Genomic DNA, 19,189 nt, shown 5'->3' with positions numbered 1-19,189 from the left:
CATGTGATGCAGAGTAATGTTATAGAAAATGGACAACATAATATGTTGCACATTGGAACCAAGTTTTTCACAGGGGGGAAATTATTCATTTTCACTGTTATAAAGTAAACATGATTCACTTAAGTGTTATAAGTAAATGACAATCCAACAAATGAAGCTTTAAAAGGAAAGCATTCATAGATGTATTACAAGTTCAACAGATTTTGAGGGGCAAGTATTCTCTCAATTCTTGAATCTTACTTGCACTAAAAGTGAAGACGTTGAGTAAAGCAAGCATCACCAAAATGTTGCAAACTGTGTCTTAAATATCCATTGCTGTCTGTGGAGTGGTATTGTTTTCTGCTTATGCGTGTAGGACATCTTTGCATGAAGGCTGCAACATTTCATGTCCAAAAGGTCAGTATGAAGTCACCATTTCAGGTTAAAACCAGTTAACATTGGTTAACCCCATTGGCCCACATTATAACATCACAGAATGAAGTAAGATCCATAGATTTTATTTTTTGCATTCAGCAAAATGCTATATTACAATTCTTCTCCACAAGATCACTGGGAGAGAAAATGTACAAATGATAAGAAAAATAATCAGCAAGAGCATAACATCATAAGGCTATCTAAGCAGACTTACAACACAACAAACATTCATCCATATTCAACAATAATGATGTCATGATCTCCTGAATTCTATTGACAGCATATTATCTACAATCTTTTGTTTCTATCTATTGTCAGATGATATATTAACTTTAAACACCGACTGAATATAGGTGGGAACACACTATTAGTGACTGATTCACATTTTGATCATGCATTTATGGAAGATCAGGGTTTTCAATTATTTTTGGAAAGAACACTGGATATAAACAAGAGATCAATTTGATTTTGTGAATGGTATCAAATATACATTTCTCACAAGAAATTAGCTGTGTATACCACATGATGTTCAGCACAGACATAATATACAGTGCTGTAAAAATACAAATAACCAAAAGGTAATGTATGATAGCTCAAAAGAATTCTTGCAGTAGTATACAAATATACAAATAATAGCATTCTGAGATATCAAAAGTTATAAAGGGGATCAAAGCTAATGTCATGTACCGATATATTTACAGACCTCAGATTACACACCGCTCACTTAATGTCAAGCAAAATATCCTTCCAAACATGGACACCAGGTGCATGCCTTTTAAAATTCTGTGAGCAACTGCTTGGACCATCTTTCCATATTAATTGTTTTGTTCCAGCAGTAATTATAAGTTTGGAAAGATGAATATCAATCTTTGTGGCCATGTATCAAAAAATATGAATCTTTGTGAAAATGATTGGAATTTCAGACAAGGCATACCCATATGAAACGTAATACCTAATAATGATTCATGAGTAAATGGGCCAGTGAAACTTGATAAAGTACAGAACAAGCCAATTCACTGCTATTTCAAGAAGCACATGTACTTGGGACACCCATAACCACCTCTGCAGTGGGAAACAAATGCCAACTGCAACTGAAAACCTTGCCACCAGCAAGGAGAATCTAAATGGTATCATATTTGGTTGGAGATATGTCCAATGTTAAAGCAAAGTAAACCTCTGTTGTACAACTAGTAAGTAACAGGTATAACGCCTAGTACTACATGGAAGTGATTTGGCATCATGAATAAGAGATTTACATGCATTTCTATTGTTCAATGATCTGAAACCCCAATTTTAGTCATTACATGCTTATACAATAATATCAATTTGAAATTGGAAACATGGGCATTGGTCAAGCTCCTATTTTTTCTGCTGAACTAAGTATGATGTGTTTCAAAATTCACAGTACAGAAAATATTCCTAAAGGTACAATTAACCACCTATAGTTTTGAGTACATAAAAATTATCTTGAACGTCATATCACTCAAGTATTTCCACAACACTGATGAGGACAAAACAACAGCATGCAAAAACTTGATCTGCCAAGATGAAATTCAACATAACACAAGGAATATATAGCATATGCCAATAATTTAATGTAGGACATACTGTCCTACTACTGTTATGTGTAAGCATTCTGAAAATATATCCACTACATGAATTGGATATCTGCACGAAATCAGACACATGAGTGAACATGGCACACAAATGGATCAACTTCACACTGATCTTATGTGTAGGTCGCCTAAAGTTCCAGTTATACAAGGTATACTTCACAACCCTTTTCAGGCCATTGATCTCTTTGGAATCACACAGAAAATGTCACTTGTCTGTAACTTTACAAGACATTATTACTAGAATCATTCATGTAAAAATTCAGCACATTGGTTTCTTGAGATGTTGACACTGGTAGAAGCTCATTTGAATGTCTGGTTCAGATGAGATAAAATTGAGATATTTCTGACATAATAAAAAATAAAATAAAATGAAAAAAAACAAACCCATAAAATGTTGAAAAATATTTAGTGTCATGGACAAACATGATATATCAAAATCCAACACTTCTCAAACAATGGGAAGCTACACTAATACTACATCAATAAATGATATTTACTATAGAAATATTTACAACAAGAATATGAAAATAATATTTTTTGTTGTATATCAACACCGCTTGCTTATCACTGAGTTTAGACAAGAACACTGCCTTCACTAACACATAATCACAACCAAATAAATTATGTGAAACATTATGTTCATAAGGTGTGCAATATTGTATCAGAATTATTCTGGTATGTAAAAATAGTGCAAAAGTTCTGAATTTGTTCAAAAACATCATGATTTTTTAACATGGAAAAGATGTTCACAAATCCCAAACAATAATGTTACCTGACTGGTCACTTCCATGTGCAGGCTCCACCCTTTTCATACTGGAATGTCCTCATAACATCTGTACATGATCAACAAAATTTTGAATTTTGTACCAATTATACTACACAATATATGAAATTGATAAAGCGAATGATATCAAAGTCTCTGAGCATTAGCTACATTCAGCACCATCACAGCTAGACTAGTCTCTTTGAAACTTTAAACCCCAACATAATGTTAATTATCACATATCTGCTATCATGTACATGATATATGACTTCTAAACTTAGATAAAACACTAAAAACAAACATTTGCATTCTTTGCAGAAACTGTACACCATGGTACACACTTGTTACACTTCTGCTATTTTCTATTGGCACACAATTTCAAAGTCAACAGTGTAATCAACATCAGTCCATTTTTACTGATGTTCTTTGCAAACTGTTTTAGAAACACAACAATATCTAATCTGCAGGAAATAAAACTGATCACAACCATGAAAAGTCAGACATCAGATCTGGGAAATGATGGTTGAACGCTTGTTCTTAAGATCTGTTCACACTTGTGTGTGAAAATGGGCAGCTAGAAGTCTTTGTGAAGACTGGTCTTCATCACCACTGTCCTCACTCTGGTTAATTTCACTGTCTTCGATTTCACACAAATAAGCAGAAATATCAGAACATGACCCATTAGTAGAAGTATAACCACCAGCCGAGACACTCATGTCATCCATCATTGATGCTGCTGATCTGTTATGATCTGTATTATACTCACTCCTAGCAGTGTACCCTGGACCCAGATTATTTCTTTGAGGACCAACATTCTGGTAGGCATAGTGGATGACACTGTCGTTATCATTATCATCACTGACATTACTGTTATCATCATCAGTTGGAGGGTCAGGCCATTCGTCTTGCCCAATCTGACCACTAAAGCTGTAGTTGGGTAAGTAGTGATTTGGATGATGAGATACTTGAAGACTTTGAGGTAGTTCATAAGTGTCATCCATGTCCCGCAATTCCAAGATTTGTTGATAGTTTGGATGGTCTGCATAGCAGGGTGGAAGGTCATCTTGGTCATCTATATCAAATTCATTTTCCATACTCTGAATCTCCAACATACTCAGAGTCTTCGACATAGTCTGGCTCATCAGTTACTGTTCCTGGGTCAGGTTCAATGTTGCTAATATGGATGTTGGATTCATTACTGTTGTTACTAGAGCTTGGGGAATCAGGAACTTCTTTAGCTGGAACCTCACTGATATTGGGGAGTGATGGTCTTGGGGCCCAGTCTGAAGTGTCCCAGTGATAGCCTGGAAACATAATATGTGAATCGGTAAATGGATGCAAGCTCTGAATGCTGGGGTGAAAAGTCAGACATATAAGCACATTTTAACATTTTAAATAATTGCTTTCTAGAATATTGAAATCACTAAATCAGTATGTTTTCAGAGCTCAGATTGTAACATATTCCTCATTTGTGTAGCTGTCAGCTAATTTGAAAATGAATGCCAGCTAAATGTATGCAGTTAGTGAATACAGCCATAACCTAATACTAAGGTATCGCAACCTTACAGTGGTGCTGAGAACAACCCTGCAGACAGAACATAGTCACATGCACTAATCCCGTGCCATTAGTTGTGTTATGAAGGACTCTTTCTGCAATTACTTGCTAACATTAGGCTGTGTATACAGTAGCTCATAGCACAAAAACCTTGCAGCACTTTAGTCAGTAGAGTTTAGTCTTATAGTATGTGAACAAATATTAGCTGATCTTACTTAACTCAGGTATTGGACAGGCGGATACAATTTCAGAATGTTTAGTAATGCTCTGTCATTTGAAAAAACACATGATTTAAGTACCGGTACATTTCCCATATTGAGAAGGCAAATGTTACATTATGAAGTTTTCTCAAATTGGAGACCACAGTAAATTTTTAGCAAAAGTGGCTTGATAGGTTCGTCAAAATCAGTATACACTTGGTGCCTAAGCCAAGGGTCTTCAGTATGTTGACAATGTCAGTAACAGTTGAAGAACATGTTTTGACACTTATTGAACTGGCAAATGGACAGCTACTTTAATAAAACCCATGAAAATGGCATGATTGATGGTGATGGAAAAACACATGCACATACAATGCATAACAAGCAACAGGTAACGTTGGAGCCATTCTTTACACCATGGTATTTAGAATGGCATTATTGCGAGGAATGACTTTATCTGTGAACAGAGGTTTCATCAAGTTATGTAAAGCCTCGGACTCATTTATGCTGCAGTTTCTGAGAAGATATTTCAAACATAAGGAATTGCAGTTTTGACATTGACCATGACAAGAATTATCACCTTTACTGAAAACAGGACCAAGGTCAAATGAAGGTAACATTTTAAACAACAGAAAAAACATTACACCAATGTTGAATCTCATAAGAAATAACATGGTCCCTAAAAGGCTAATTGACCTTGCTTTGTATCAACATCTTTTAAAAACAGTTAATTTTGCTCAAAACATGGATTTTTAAAAATGTTCTCAGGTAAAATTTAGAGGCATTAATGTTAATATTACATTCCAGGCAATGATTTTAAATTAAGCATTAACAACTTGAACACATTATCATGCCAACAAACCGTACATGCCAAATTACAGTTTGTTCATTTTGGCAGTATACAAGAAGATTTTTAAATATAGCCATGTCAAGATTAACACTTAAAATATATTGAAAAATGAGATGTGTGATATGTCCAGAAGTTATTACCTGCTGCTCTTGACACAGAAGTGTACTATTTAAATATGAACTGAATGTGTGCCAACACAGATACCAGAAGCTAAGACACGTTGAAAAGAGAGTAGACAGTTTGGCAGAGAAAACAAAAAGTGGCAATTTATGAATGGTGCACTCAACAAAGGAAACACCACAAGGGATGCACTTAAAGTAATGACAGGCTTTAGAGAAATGGTGGGATACACGTTCACAATAGAAACAGGTGATTTATTCAGAACACATGAACAGGGGTAATTGCTTCATCAAACTGCAGGAATTCAAAACAGACTTAATGGGAAATGAAACTTTATCTAATTTTAACATGGGGAAAAAAATCTATGAATAATCAGAGCCACATTTCTCCATACTTTTGAGGTAACTGTGAACACAAAACATGCACAAAGACTTAAAACAAGGTTACTCTTTGGCAGGAGATTTAGTTGCCATCAATTGCTATGCACTACATGATAGAGATGTCACTAATTATGTCCTGGCTGGCTTTTACTCCCTGGCAGATAGAGAAATAAGGACAAGACTATATACTCATGCACCAGTATAACACAGATCACACAGGCAGCACAGCAATGTCTACCTTTCCTTCTCCCACGTTTAGCTGGATAGAAAGGTAAGAAGAATTTCATGAGTAACAACATTCATACATGAGGAATGATGTATCTTACAGTTCTTAACTACCTGTGACATTTGTAATATTAGATGCAGCCTCTTCATCATTTCAAGGAGGAAACAGAAATGATTACATATTTCCAGTGTGAAAGCATCACCTTTTGTTTGGTGAAGTATACTGCTACTAAAATATCACTACAGATTTTGACTACCTTGCCTCTAGCTAACATAATGAGAAGCCTACATGGCATTTCACATCAAATTACATAAATTCAAGTTTGGAAAACACAGGCCCAAAATTGTACATGCGACACTTTTAGCTGGTATATTTGTTTATTTACTTTGTTATTTAATGCTGTACTCTGAAACATTACCTGTACATGGCAGCATATATAGAGAATACTACACAAGGTCTCTTTACATACAAATTATAAGAAACGATTGTCCTTCCTATGGTATCTGACCGAGCGAAAGCGAGGTCAGAAACCATAGTAAGGTCACAAGTTTTGTATTATTCGTATGTTATGAGATCGAGTGTGGTATTTTATTTCTTACCCACGTCTTACATGCATTAAATTGACAAAATGGCGTATTTTTGTTATTTTTATCGTTTCAAACCGAAACCAGTTTCATAAAGAGGTTGCGGAAGAATGTTGTTCTGTAGTACACTTTTTGCATGACGTCACACTGTAATGACGTCACTAAGCCTTGCTCGTCTGCCCCCTTGGTAACCAACGTCACGATGCATGTCAGTTGTCATCGCCTCGTACAGCCTCCTACATTAAACTACTCCGTAGCACCCCATCTCTTAGGTTGCAGTTGCTTCACTCGGCTGACATCACTGGTGGAAACATTGCGTTTATGTTTTTCCACGGATATAATGTCTCAGTTCGTCTCACAATTAAACAGCGATACAGCAACGTTCGCAATGTTAAATTCCCACAATGCATTTAAGTTGTAGATTGAATGAATTCACGTGTTTGTTATGAATGAAAAGTAGTTCCGTCACAACGTGACCTAATTGAGAGGTCATTGGCTATCCAATCAACTCGTTAGAATCTCAGGTCAAGTCCACACGACACAAGTCAATGCGATACGACACTGGTGTGATGTACGAGATTAGTATGGAACTACCCATACGTTGACCACGTGGGTAATAAAAGTAGGGCTGTATCAGACAATCCTGTGATAGCTATTGTGAGCAATGATCCACACTGGCAGGTTTTGATGACACACAATTCACAAAGGCACCAAGTATGATCACCACTTCCATTTCAAGTTAGGGCCATTTCTAACCAGAACTCCACCTACCTCAAAGGAGCAATAGCTCATCTACTGCCTACAAGTGCTCATCAGCTGATTTGCTAGTTGATGCAACTTTGTGTGACAAGAACCTTTGCTACTGTCTATATTCCAATGCATATTTCTGAACACTGACTGGTTAGCATATGAAATTTGCAGATTTTGATTTTACAAAGGGTGCATGATAATTGATTTCTCCAACATAACAGACAAAAAGAATGGCAAGGATTCACCTCATGTCTATTTTTAAACAGCCTGAAAGGTTATACAGATAGTAAAGTCTCACTGCGGCAGTATTTGGTTTAAATGAAAAAAAATGTCAGTCATCTTGGTTGGAGGGATATATTATTTATCATCCTTGAGGGGCTTTACTGAACTAAACACCTACCACCATTTGTATCCAGTTAACGACTAGATTTAACGAACAAGATGGCATGGCACTACAGCAGATAATTTGCTGGCACAGGAGTCTTCATCAACTTCAGATAAATCTGAACTATGTTAAACTTCCTTCTAAACCATAACAGGATGGGAGGAACCTTGTTGTAAAACACACAGTGACCATAAGATTGCTTATCAGCTCCAATGACCACTGTAGGGTTAAAGTTTTGTAACAACATATATGCACTGGCTATTTTACCACACTCTGCTGGTTAACATACGTTTTTTCTGTGCTCCTGACAATTTACACTGGACAAAATGAGATTCCACTTTATCATTGAGGAAAACTTTTATGCAAGGAGGTCCTCATCCTCGATAATCTCCAGGGTATACATTACGATCACTCTCTACTACACCCTGGATGCATCCACGGCTTGACCCGATGATTTTATTACCTACCTTGGCTGGCTTTATATCAAATCAGGTGTCTATGCTGGGAAGTTGAGCGAACCAATCACAACTCACCTTCGCTTTTTAAATTATCTAACCGTTTAAACTTGGCAACACAATTGATGCAGAGGTACTCTGAAAGAAGTAGAAGGAGTTCTTTTATATATTTTTTTAAAGTTTCAGATCTGTCAATTTGTCTGTATGATTTCCCAAAAAATCTGAGTGGCACTGCGAACAAACCTTCGCGACTGCGACCGCTATCTTTGTTGACACTGGCAAGCTGGGATGTAATGGCGGCTTAGCTGATTGGCTACTGTGAGAATGTGGAGCCAGCAAAGGGAGGTAATATAATTATCGGGCCAACCGTGGATGCATCCAGGGTATAGTGGAGAGTGATCGTAACGTATACCCTGGAGATTATCGAAGATGGGAGGTCCTATCCAAGGTTGAATCTAGACAACTGTTACATACCACTATGGATAAAACTGAAGAAAACAGAATAAGTTGCCTACACACTATATTTGGTAAAGCTATTTTCTGACAGAAGTTTCAATCAAAATCCAAGATATCATTACGACTTTCACAGTGTGAAGATGGCCAAAATGCAGGATTTATCACAGTATAAAAGACGTAGTATTCTTTGAATTATCAACAGTTATCTCAGTCATAAACGAACCTTTATAACGTCAGTGCCAGAATGTATCCTAAACATTATGATTGGTTCTGAAATTTAATAATCAGAAGTCATTAATCATTAATAGGGCTTAGATCCATTTGAACTTCCTCGTGTAGACATTTTGAGCTTGCAGCGGGTAAGCCTTCATTTGTCCTTGACAATCCTTGGTTGATAGCAAGTTCAAAACGTGAACTACCTTTCAAGGTTTGTGGCTCCCTTTTTCCTGCTAAGGTAGAAGGAGCTACTGGATGATGAGGCTATGTATGCCACAGCAGATGGAGTCAATACCCCTTATATAAAAGACTGTAAATGTATTGTTAGATTTGGTTATGACTAGTTTCATGGAGAGTTTTCCATATGACATTGACAGACTAGTTGATAAGGATCTCATCTTCCAGTCTGTGAGGGTTCCAAACATGGGTGTAGACAGTAAATGGCTCAGATGGTTGTCCAAAGCTAACCTGCCACAGTTGCTTTAGATATGTGCTTATTCATGGCTGGCTTGCATCAAGTGAAAAGACATTTACTATACCTTGTGTGTATTCAAGATGGAAAGAGTATGAACACTGTAGTGATGTTGCCATAACTGCATAAAGCTTTTGTCCCAACCATCCAGGTGATGTACACTTATTCTTTGCCAGAAAATCTGGAGAGGCACAGATAGCTGAAGTTCTCCAATCCTCAGTTTCTTTCATAACATATAAATCTAAAGCACACAGTTTGGATACCCTAGCTGTTGTGGCTGACATGATGAGATGAGATGACTATGGCCAGAAGGAAAACTGTTTTCCTCATTGTTTGAAGCAAAATGAAGAAAAAGGTTCAAATGTAGCCTCTTAGTGTGCTAATTACACCAGTGAGGTTCTGCCTGACATCCTCAAGTAGAAACAATCTCACAGACACTTGAGGGTAGGATGATCTTCAGTCTGATGTATCTAAAGCTGAGGAACTGATGTAAGGGCAGAATGGTATCCCTCAATGGTTCTGTGTTAGAGCATGACAACCAAAGGCAAATCCTCAAACAACTTTTGCCTCTTCCATTCAGTAGGAGTTTGAAGGTTGCTGACTGTCCATTACTCCAGGTAGGTGATCACTCGTGCCACCAACAATGGACCTGGCCCAGTCCTCGTGGGGATAGAGCCACTCTCCTCCACTGGCAACGACCAACCATACTCCTCACTCAGGAACTTCAACTAGCCTGCACAGCCACAGCCAGTGATAATAGTGTCTCAGGTTCTCAGTCGACAGCATGATATCAAACTTCAGCTGGACCAACAGTTATTGACCAAATATCACTGTATAGTACCCATCCAAAGTCAGTGATGATGTAATCTGCGAATCGGTTTCTTCACTTACGGCCTTCTTGCATGAATCCAAGTCCTGTGCAAAAACCTCTTGTGAAAGTGATGCAGATTGGAAGCTGAGGTATTGTTCATACACTTGTATCAGCAGGAGGCTTGAGTGTTAGCATTAACGTGATGTGTCCACACTTGTCATAAACCGACAAATGAGAGACACCCACTTGACCAACAATAAATTACCACACTGACTGACTGACTGAGTTTAGTTTTACGCCGCTTTTAGCAATATTCCAGCAATATCACGGCGGGGGACACCAGAAATGGGCTTAACACATTGTGCCCATGTGGGGAATCGAACCCGGGTCTTCGGCGTGACGAGCCAACGCTTTAACCACTAGGCTACCCCACCGCCCCATAAATTACCACAACACGTTTAAGAAATAACTAGTTTAACTCACCGAGAAATGTTACCTGAGGATACAAATATATACAGCCTGACAATATCAATTTATGTGTTAGGGCATTTTTGTTGTCAGCACAAGCAGGAACGAGGTAAGGGTTCCTGAATTGCACATGCACACAGAGTCCCGCAGCAAAGAATCTGTACTAGGCCTGTTTCTCAACAAACAACCTGTAAGGTCCTAGAAGATATGATTAAACAATTTGCATCATTTCCATTATTATATTTTACATTTGTATTTTGAGTTGGGTTGTGTGACTTACCATTCAGGTCCTCTTCACTCTCTGATACGGGCAAACTACTGTAGGAACTTGCATCCTGTCGCTGGAGTCCACACTGAGCAACAGGCACCATGCCAGGCATTGACTTTGTCACTTGTTTTTTGTCAACTGCAAGGACAACAATACATTAAATACATTCAACAGTTATCTACTGTTCAAGGTTCATTTTCCGTATATTTGTTGTCCTTATGTTGACTCATATGTGGACTTACATCACTAATTGGAAGTGATAACTCTGGAATAACTTCCACAAACTGATTCAGACTCGGTGAACTTGAGTCATATTATTCCACACCAGAAAACCATATTGGTGCAGGAACTACACCAGTACCACTTCAACAGGTGTGATGAGATGATGACAATCCATCTGGCCCCACAATAATGAAAGAACAACTAGTATGTTACTTAAGTCCAACTTGAGGAGACAATTTCTCTCTTATCTTTCTGTCTGAATTCCAAGAGTAAATATTCAGTATCTGTTCATGACAATAAAATATACATTCTAAACACCCCTATAAATAGCAAAAGGCACCAGGTCTTTTGTGTGCAGGATTTCAAGAATATATATTATAATACTGAAAGGTTCACGGTTAAAGTTGGAAAAGAATTATGTGACAATTTTCTAGGGACACCATTGCCAAGGTCATCAATCCCAAATCTGGGCTTCCGACACGTAAATTCATTCAAGGTCAAAACAGCAGATTGGGTCTAAATGCTATGAGATAACATTAATAAATGAGAATTACCTTCTGAGTAATTCTCCAAAATATTCGGGTACTCAAACTCCCATGGTTGTTTCTGAATGGAATCTGTATCTGAGGGTGCATTAGACCTTGGGGGTGGAGGAAGCCCTGATGGAATTATTGGGCTGCTTCGATGTGAAGACTGGAACGTCTGCAGGTATTCCTGGAATGTTGGGATGTTATGGATACCTGTTGTCTCCAACTCATCTGCAGCACTGCCATAGTTTCTGACAGTGTCAAAGTTGTTGAGCGTGTTCAGTGAGTCATGTGTACTTGGAGTGTAGGAAGCCGGTCTTGTGGGCACAGGGGGAGGTTGTGGAGTGTAAGTGTGAACAGCAGCCATATCTGGGTTGCTCAACTTGCGTTTCATCTCATGTTCTTTCATGCCATGATACTGAATTTCATCATCTCCACTTGCAATACCAGAGGTGATATTGTTCCTTCTACGTTCTCGTTTCTTTCTCCTCCACATACGGCACATGACAAAGATAAGCACAATGAAGATAAGTCCAGCTCCAACACCTGAAACAACAGTGCACTTGAAACTATACATGCAATCTAATCATCAATCTAGTCTAATATTATTTGCTGTCAGTATCAACATTCAAGCATTATTCACATACATTTCCGAGACTAATAAACAAGTATGACACCATAATTAAATTCTTAACGATTTTGGTCTTTTGAAAGGTTGATTGTAAGGTGTGGAATAATTTAATGCAAAAAACAGAACATTTAAAACAGAAAATTCCAAATGGATCAGTTCACATAAGAATCATCTTTAAGGCAAGTTTCAAGAAATATTCCACAGTTTTGGATTTCTGCTCCGGAAGCAAGCAGTTTGGTGTCATGAAAACATTTGAAAACCCCAGAAATCCCACATCATGAAAAGGCACTACTCCGTTATAAGGCAGATCTGTACAGTAAATTTCATTGTGAAATATTCAATGGTCCAGTCGGTTGTCATGAAAACATTAACTAAAAAAAGTTATCCTAATTCAACAAAAGGGACCACTTTGCTGGATGGATATGTATAGCAAGTTTCAACAAGAAATATTTGATGGTTTAGGAGCAAACACCCTTGCAATGAAGTTTTGCCAGCAGTGACGCCTTTGCAAATACAGTGGTGGGTTTGTGGGTGTGGCTCTCCGGCCCTGACAGGATCAGTCTATTAGTAAATGAAACTAATCATTAAATTCTTAAATTCTTGTCATGCCAACTGTTTCCATGCTTATGTCTAGCTATCAGAATGTCTGGAGGGGCAGGTCGATCCTCAGTCACCTGTACCTTTGGGAATAGATCAATTTTTTTAAATGTTTGAAAGTAACAAGTATTCCTGTTCCAAGCATACCAATATCTGACACATTTTCAACAGACAAAAATGATGGAGGTGTTTCCTACCTGCAATGCCATATATTTCTTCAGCCTTGATGCCCCCAGTGATGACTGGCAATATGAGGTCCTCACAGTGTCTCCCCTTCCTGTCCATGGTGCAGTTGCAGTAGTATGTTCCACCTGCATACACATGGCATGTACTGCCATGTTGACATGGATTGTTATGGCAGATGTCTGCCGTCATCTCGCACTGGACACCTGAAGTAATGCAATAGTCATTCAGAGGAATCAAGCCTCATCCAATTCTATCTTACCGGTACTTGTTTTTAGATTTTAGCATTCTATATTTCATATACATAAGTTCCTCATGAAATGTGAATAAATCAAATATGTAATTTTCTGAGTAAAATTGATATTTTATACTTATCCTGACTCATGCTTATTGCTTGTCTTCTTCCTCTTGCGAACTTAGTGGAACACTTGTATCTCCTATTGAAGCTCCCTTCAATAAAACAGACGAAAATCACTACTCACCAGAGTTGTCTCTATCTCAGTTTTGGCGGGAAACTGTGGCGCCACCGTGCTCCCACGCTTCACTCTCTCCTGACTATGAGCCCGACACTTGAATTTGCAGGAAAATCTAAAGTGTCTAGTGGGGAGGTTGGGAGGGCTTACCTCATGAGTCAGGATAAGTATAAAATATCAATTTTACTCAGAAAATTACATATTTTCCTTATCCTGACTCATGCTTATTGCTTGTAGAATCCGACGGATTGGAGGCGGGAAAGTTACTTTAGGATTTCATGTAGTGATTTACGTCAGCTATACCCCCCTGCGGGAACTTCGTATTGGCACTGTATTTACTGCTAATCTCTGCTGCTGTTGCGACCCTGTCCTTCCAGCTGCCTTTTGATGGGGGGACCACAATTGTTAACTTTTGGTCCTTTCTTCTGTTAACATTTTATGTGGATTTTGCGACTCCATCTTTTGATGCAAGCACAAAGTGGAGAAGTGACCCTTTCCTGTACGAGTATCCTTACAAGTACTGGGTCATATCACTTATGCTAGTCGTTAGACGTCCATTGAGACTTAAGCAGAACTCTGCTGAGTGTAGGCTTTGTAAGTCATGTGATAAAAGGGCGAGACTTCGTCTCAACGCCTTTGAGAGACTGTCAACTGTTGTGCTACAACCAGAGGGCCGAAATGGTGAATGCCAGAGGCGTCCTCGGTGGCGATGTCCCTCAGGTAGTGGTTTGCAAACACCATGTCTGATTTCCAAAAGCAGCCCTCCATTATCGTCTTGAGCGAGCAATTCCCATGTAGAGCGAGTGTTGACGCCAGGGCTCTAACTTCGTGTGGGTTGGAGGCTCTTGGAGGATCTAGTCCTGCTGCTTTGTAGGCCCGTAGTATGACAGTTCTAATCCAGATTGATATCGTAATGCGGGAGACTTCCGTCTGTGTCGCTGTTGATATCAGGACGAAAAGTCGCTTGAACTTGCATCTCCTGACTCTGGATCGTTGTAGATATAATTTTAATGCTCTCACTGGGCACAAGGATAGGTGATAGGTCGTGGGTATCTTGTGGTCCAAGGACAGAGGATAATGCTGGGACGTGGAATTGTCTGTTCGGTTGACCTGGCAGTTGATTCTTTGCGATGAAATCCCATCGTAGTCCCATATGCACTGTGTTTTGATTTTCATCAAAGCGTGTTCTCTCGTAGTCCAGAGCATGTATTTCCGACATCCTGACTGCTGTTGCTAGGGATAGCAGGAACAGCGTCTTATGTGTCAAGAGTTCGAAGGATGTCCTGTCTAATGGTTCGTAGACGTCACTGGTGAGATGTCAGAGAACAACGCTGAGGTCCCACCGGAGCTTTGAATCTCTGTTGTTGGTCCTCCAATTTATAAGAGCGTAGCAAGGCCAGTAACTCTGGTACTTTCGTTAGCTTGGCACCTGTCCTCATAGTGATGACTGAGCTCAATGCCGCTAGGTATGTTGAGAGTGTAGACCCTTTTAACCGTTTTGTTTGCCGTAGGTGACAAATGTAGTCCGCCACTTGAGGGTGTGTCGCTTTTCTAGCTGAAAAACCGTTCCTTGCAGCGTATGTCACGAAGCTTCGCCACTTGTCGCCGCATTGTTATGCGGGTAGACTTGGCGTAGAGCTAGTGTCACTGCTTTCGCTGCCCTGGCGGAGTACCCTCTCTTGTTCAAGCACGCCTTGATACAGTCCACACGTGTAGTCGGAATGCCCCTGGGTTGCCGTGTGCCTGCTGTGTGTGAGGATGTACTAGTAGATTCGGCCACTCTGGTAGTTGCAGCTGTGGTGGTCTTAGTTCTTGTATGAGAATGGGAAACCACACTCTCGCTGGCCAGTAGGGCCCGACCAAAATCAGTTGGAGGTTCTTGGTCTGGCTGATTTTCTGCAACACCCTCGGTACTAGAGCAGGCGGTGAAAACGCGTACGCGTTTAGTCCTTCCCAGGATATGCTGAGAGCATCCGCTGCCCACGCTTGTGGATCTAGTACTGGTGAGACGAATGTTGTCAGCTGATTGTTGAAGCTTGTGGCGAAGAGGTCTATTAGTGGGGCTCCCATCTCCTTGATGATCTGTTTGAAGATCTCGGGATGTAACATCCATTCTGTTGGAGACGGTTGAGTTGGACGGGAGAGGGCGTCTGCTATGACATTCTTGGCTCCTGGAATGTGGCATGCTCTGATGTGGATGTTCAGATCGTCGGTTAGGTCGAACAGTTGAAAGCAGAGGTCCAGCAGGTTCGATGATCGTGTTGATCCTTGCTTGTTTATGTAAAACGCCACTGTGGAGTTGTCCGTGTGTACCATTAGATGCGCATTCTGTAGAATGTTGGTCCAGTGGTATATGGCGTTGACTACTGCTTTCATTTCCAGCATGTTGATGTGCAGACTTTTCTCCTCGTTGTTCCATCTCCCGGCCGCCACAAAGTTGTCGAGATGTGCTCCCCAACCTTGGAGTGACGCGTCCACGTACAGATGAGTCTTGCACTCTGGCTCTGCTAAATAGGTGCCTTCGCAAACATTCGATCTCTGGGTCCACCATAGTAGATGAGGTCTGAGGTAGTCTGGGAGACCGAAGGGGGCCGGGTCGTCGAGATGAGCATTGATGAAGACCTGTAGCGGGCGTAGTTGTAACCTCCCTCTGGCCGCATGTCTTGTGCGGACGTGAGGAGACCCAACAGACTCTGCCATTGTCGTAGTGGCCACGGAGAGAGTAGGGCTTGTGAGATTGTCTGTTGAATCTTGAGCCAGCGGTCCTCTGGTACGACGATGCGGTTCTGCGTCGTGAGAAATCTGATGCCTAGGAACTGCAGGTCCTGCGTAGGTTCTAGGTCCGATTTGAGTAGATTCACTAGCCACCCCAGTTGTGTAAGCAGTCTGATGGTGAAGTCCAGCTGTAGTCTGAGACGCTTGGGATCGTGATGTACTTGAATCCCGTCGTCGAGGTAGAAGGCACTGCGTAGACCTCGATGATGTAGGTATGCGACTATGGGCTTCGTCACCCTTGTAAACAACCAGGGGGCCGACGATATTCTAAATGGCAGGACCTTCCATTGGTAGTGTAGACCGTCCAGTGTAAACCTGAGGTACTTCCTTGAGGCCGGATGTACAGGAATATGCAGGTAGGCGTCCTGTAGATCTATGCTGGCCATGTAGTCCATCGGACGGATGAGGTGGAGTAATTGAGGTAGATGTATCATGCGGAACTTGGGAGGTCTGCTTAGATAGTCTCTGTTGAACGCCCTCATATTGTAGATAAGTCGGAACTTTTCTTTGGAGTTTTTCTTGGGCACTAGGAAAACTGGGGAGTAGAACCCTGGTGTGATGTGGGCTGGATCCATGACTTCTATGGCTTGCTTCTCTAGTAGAGATGTGACCGCCTCTCGTAACACTCTCTGTCTGATGGGTCTTGAAGTCGAACTCGTGAGGGTCGACTGTAAGCGGCGGAGCTGCCTGTAGTTGTATGCGATATCCGTCTCTTAGGATGTTGGATACAAACGGATCTTGAAGTATTCCCCAGTACCGTTGAAGACGTCCACCCACTTGTGAAGGTTGTACGGGAACGGCTGGGGGTGGAAGACTCCAGTCGTTCCGAACCCCTTTTCATCGTCGATGATCCCTGACGCCTCTGGGTGCCCTGCCTCGTCCGGTCGCCCTCTCTATAGGTGCCGGCTGGGCTACGAAAAGAATCTTTTCCGCCTCTGGAGGTACTCATTTTCTTGTCCCGTGCCTTCTGGATCCCGGCGAACTTCGACCTACCCGAGTAGCGCTGGGATGATTGCCTGACGCTGGCCAGTGTATCTATGGACTTGACCATGAGGACCTCTCTGGAGTCTTTGGTAACTTCCTTGGCGACCTCGTCAATTTCTCCAGCGAGGATGGATGGAGTTGACCACGGGGCTGTGTAGAGTGACTTGGTGAAGCGTTCACCCCAGGTGCAGGAGGCGAGGAGACCTAGTCGTCGTGCTAGTGTCAGTGCTGCGGAGATGGATGAGAGATGGTCCGTCATAAATTGTTGGTCCTTCTTCTGCATAAGGAGTGCAGAGTATATCATCCTGTCTTCTTCCGCAGTAGAGTCCTGGAACTTAGCAATGAGTGTTTCGTTGACTGTTCTTGATCTGTTATGGCCGAAGAACGTCCTCCTGGTCATCGTTTCGACTTGTGCCAACTTCTTGTCTTCGATCTTGTAAGACTTGGCCTTGGCATCGCTGATGACTTTGAAGTTCTCGTCGATGTCCTGTGCTTTGAGGAACGAATCCATGTTATGGGATGAGAACTTTTTGGCGTTGAACTGTGGCAGATGCGGCGCCTGGGCTTTCGTGGCATTCTTGAAGGCCGCGTCCAAGTTCTGTGGAACCGCTGCGATGGGATGAATCGGTGGGAGAGTGATCGTGTCGACGTCCTCATCCTGCATGAGATAGGTATGAGCTGTATTCTCGTCCTTAGAGGGCGACGCCAAGTCCAGACCGTTGGCCATCCAGTAGCGTATCTCGGAGTCAGAGAAGATGATCCTCAGTGACAGGATTGCTGAGTAAAGGATGTTGTTTCTCCTCCAGCGGTGATCTGGGTGGTGACCTTCGCGACTGCGGGGACCTGCGTGGAGACCTGCGGGGCGACCTTCGTGGAGACCTGCGTGGAGATCGGCGAGGGGAGGAGCCCGGAGAACTGGGTCTGTAGGGTGACCTGCGCGGAGACCTGCGCGGAGATGAGCGACTATTGGTTCGCGAATGCCTCGGAGAATCCCTCGACGATCTGCGTGATGCGGAAGTAGCCTTGGAGATTGTATCCGAAGTCCTTCGTGAGTGCCTTTCGCGAACGCTGATCATCTGAGTCCGCATCAGGGGATAGGCGACTGGTCCTTCGCGAGTGTCTTCAAGAATGCTGGTCGTCCGAGTCCGTATCCGGGGATGGGCGAGTCGTCCTTCGCGAGTGCCTTCGCGAATGCTGATCGCCCGAGTCCGCAGCAGGGGATGGGCGAGGTCGTCCTTCGCGAATGCTGATCGTCCGAGTCCGCAGCAGGGGATGGGTGAGATGTCCTTCTCGCAGGCTGGTCCTGAAGGGTAGATCTTATCCCAGACGCCACGTTGGTGGAGGGCCTCTCAGAAGCGTCGTCTGCGTTGGAGCCTTCGCGAAGGCTCAGGTCCTCTCTGCAGCCTGGCTGTGATACCCTCTCCAGTCCGAAGCGCTGCTCCATCATTTCCATGATATGTTGGGAAAACTGCTGCATGAAGTCCCCCGGGTTGAAGGTCTGCGGTGGTAGAGGAGCTGCCCTTTCTGCGGTGATAGCGATATGGCCCAAGGATCGCTCATCTGCCGTCAGCGTAGATACCTCGGGCTGCGTGGAGATCTGCGCTGAAGTCACCGTTGCTGAGACTGGCCTCTTCTTGTGAAGTATCTCTGGGATGATGAGCGGCTGCTAATCGTAGAGTCCCCGTTCCGTCAACGGAACAATCTCAGCCAAAATGTCCGTGTGGTCTGCGCTGACTTCCCCATAGAGGTGGTCAACGCCCTTGGGATGCGGAGCCGGGCGCTGGTAGATGACGACTTCCTCGCCTTAG

The 19,189-nt window shown here is 41.9% G+C and overlaps 1 protein-coding gene across 1 annotated transcript in view; it reads right to left on the bottom strand.

Annotated features, from left to right (window-relative positions):
- Positions 1 to 481: 481 nt before the first annotated feature.
- The window catches only part of LOC124285512 (protocadherin Fat 1-like), a 196,513-nt gene continuing 177,805 nt past the window's right edge, over positions 482 to 19,189 (bottom strand). Inside the window, 5 exon segments of the mRNA XM_046721752.1 lie at positions 482 to 3,885; positions 3,887 to 4,097; positions 11,002 to 11,127; positions 11,766 to 12,284; positions 13,164 to 13,355. Coding sequence (XP_046577708.1) covers positions 3,342 to 3,885; positions 3,887 to 4,097; positions 11,002 to 11,127; positions 11,766 to 12,284; positions 13,164 to 13,355 — 1,592 coding nt within the window. The 3' untranslated portion in view covers positions 482 to 3,341.

This window comes from Haliotis rubra, unplaced genomic scaffold (assembly GCF_003918875.1).
Source record: "Haliotis rubra isolate DU_JTF1 unplaced genomic scaffold, ASM391887v1 Scf361, whole genome shotgun sequence".
NCBI lineage: Eukaryota > Metazoa > Mollusca > Gastropoda > Lepetellida > Haliotidae > Haliotis > Haliotis rubra.
The sequence above is the reverse complement of the archived record's forward strand: the minus strand, read 5'-3'. Positions and strand labels throughout refer to the sequence as shown.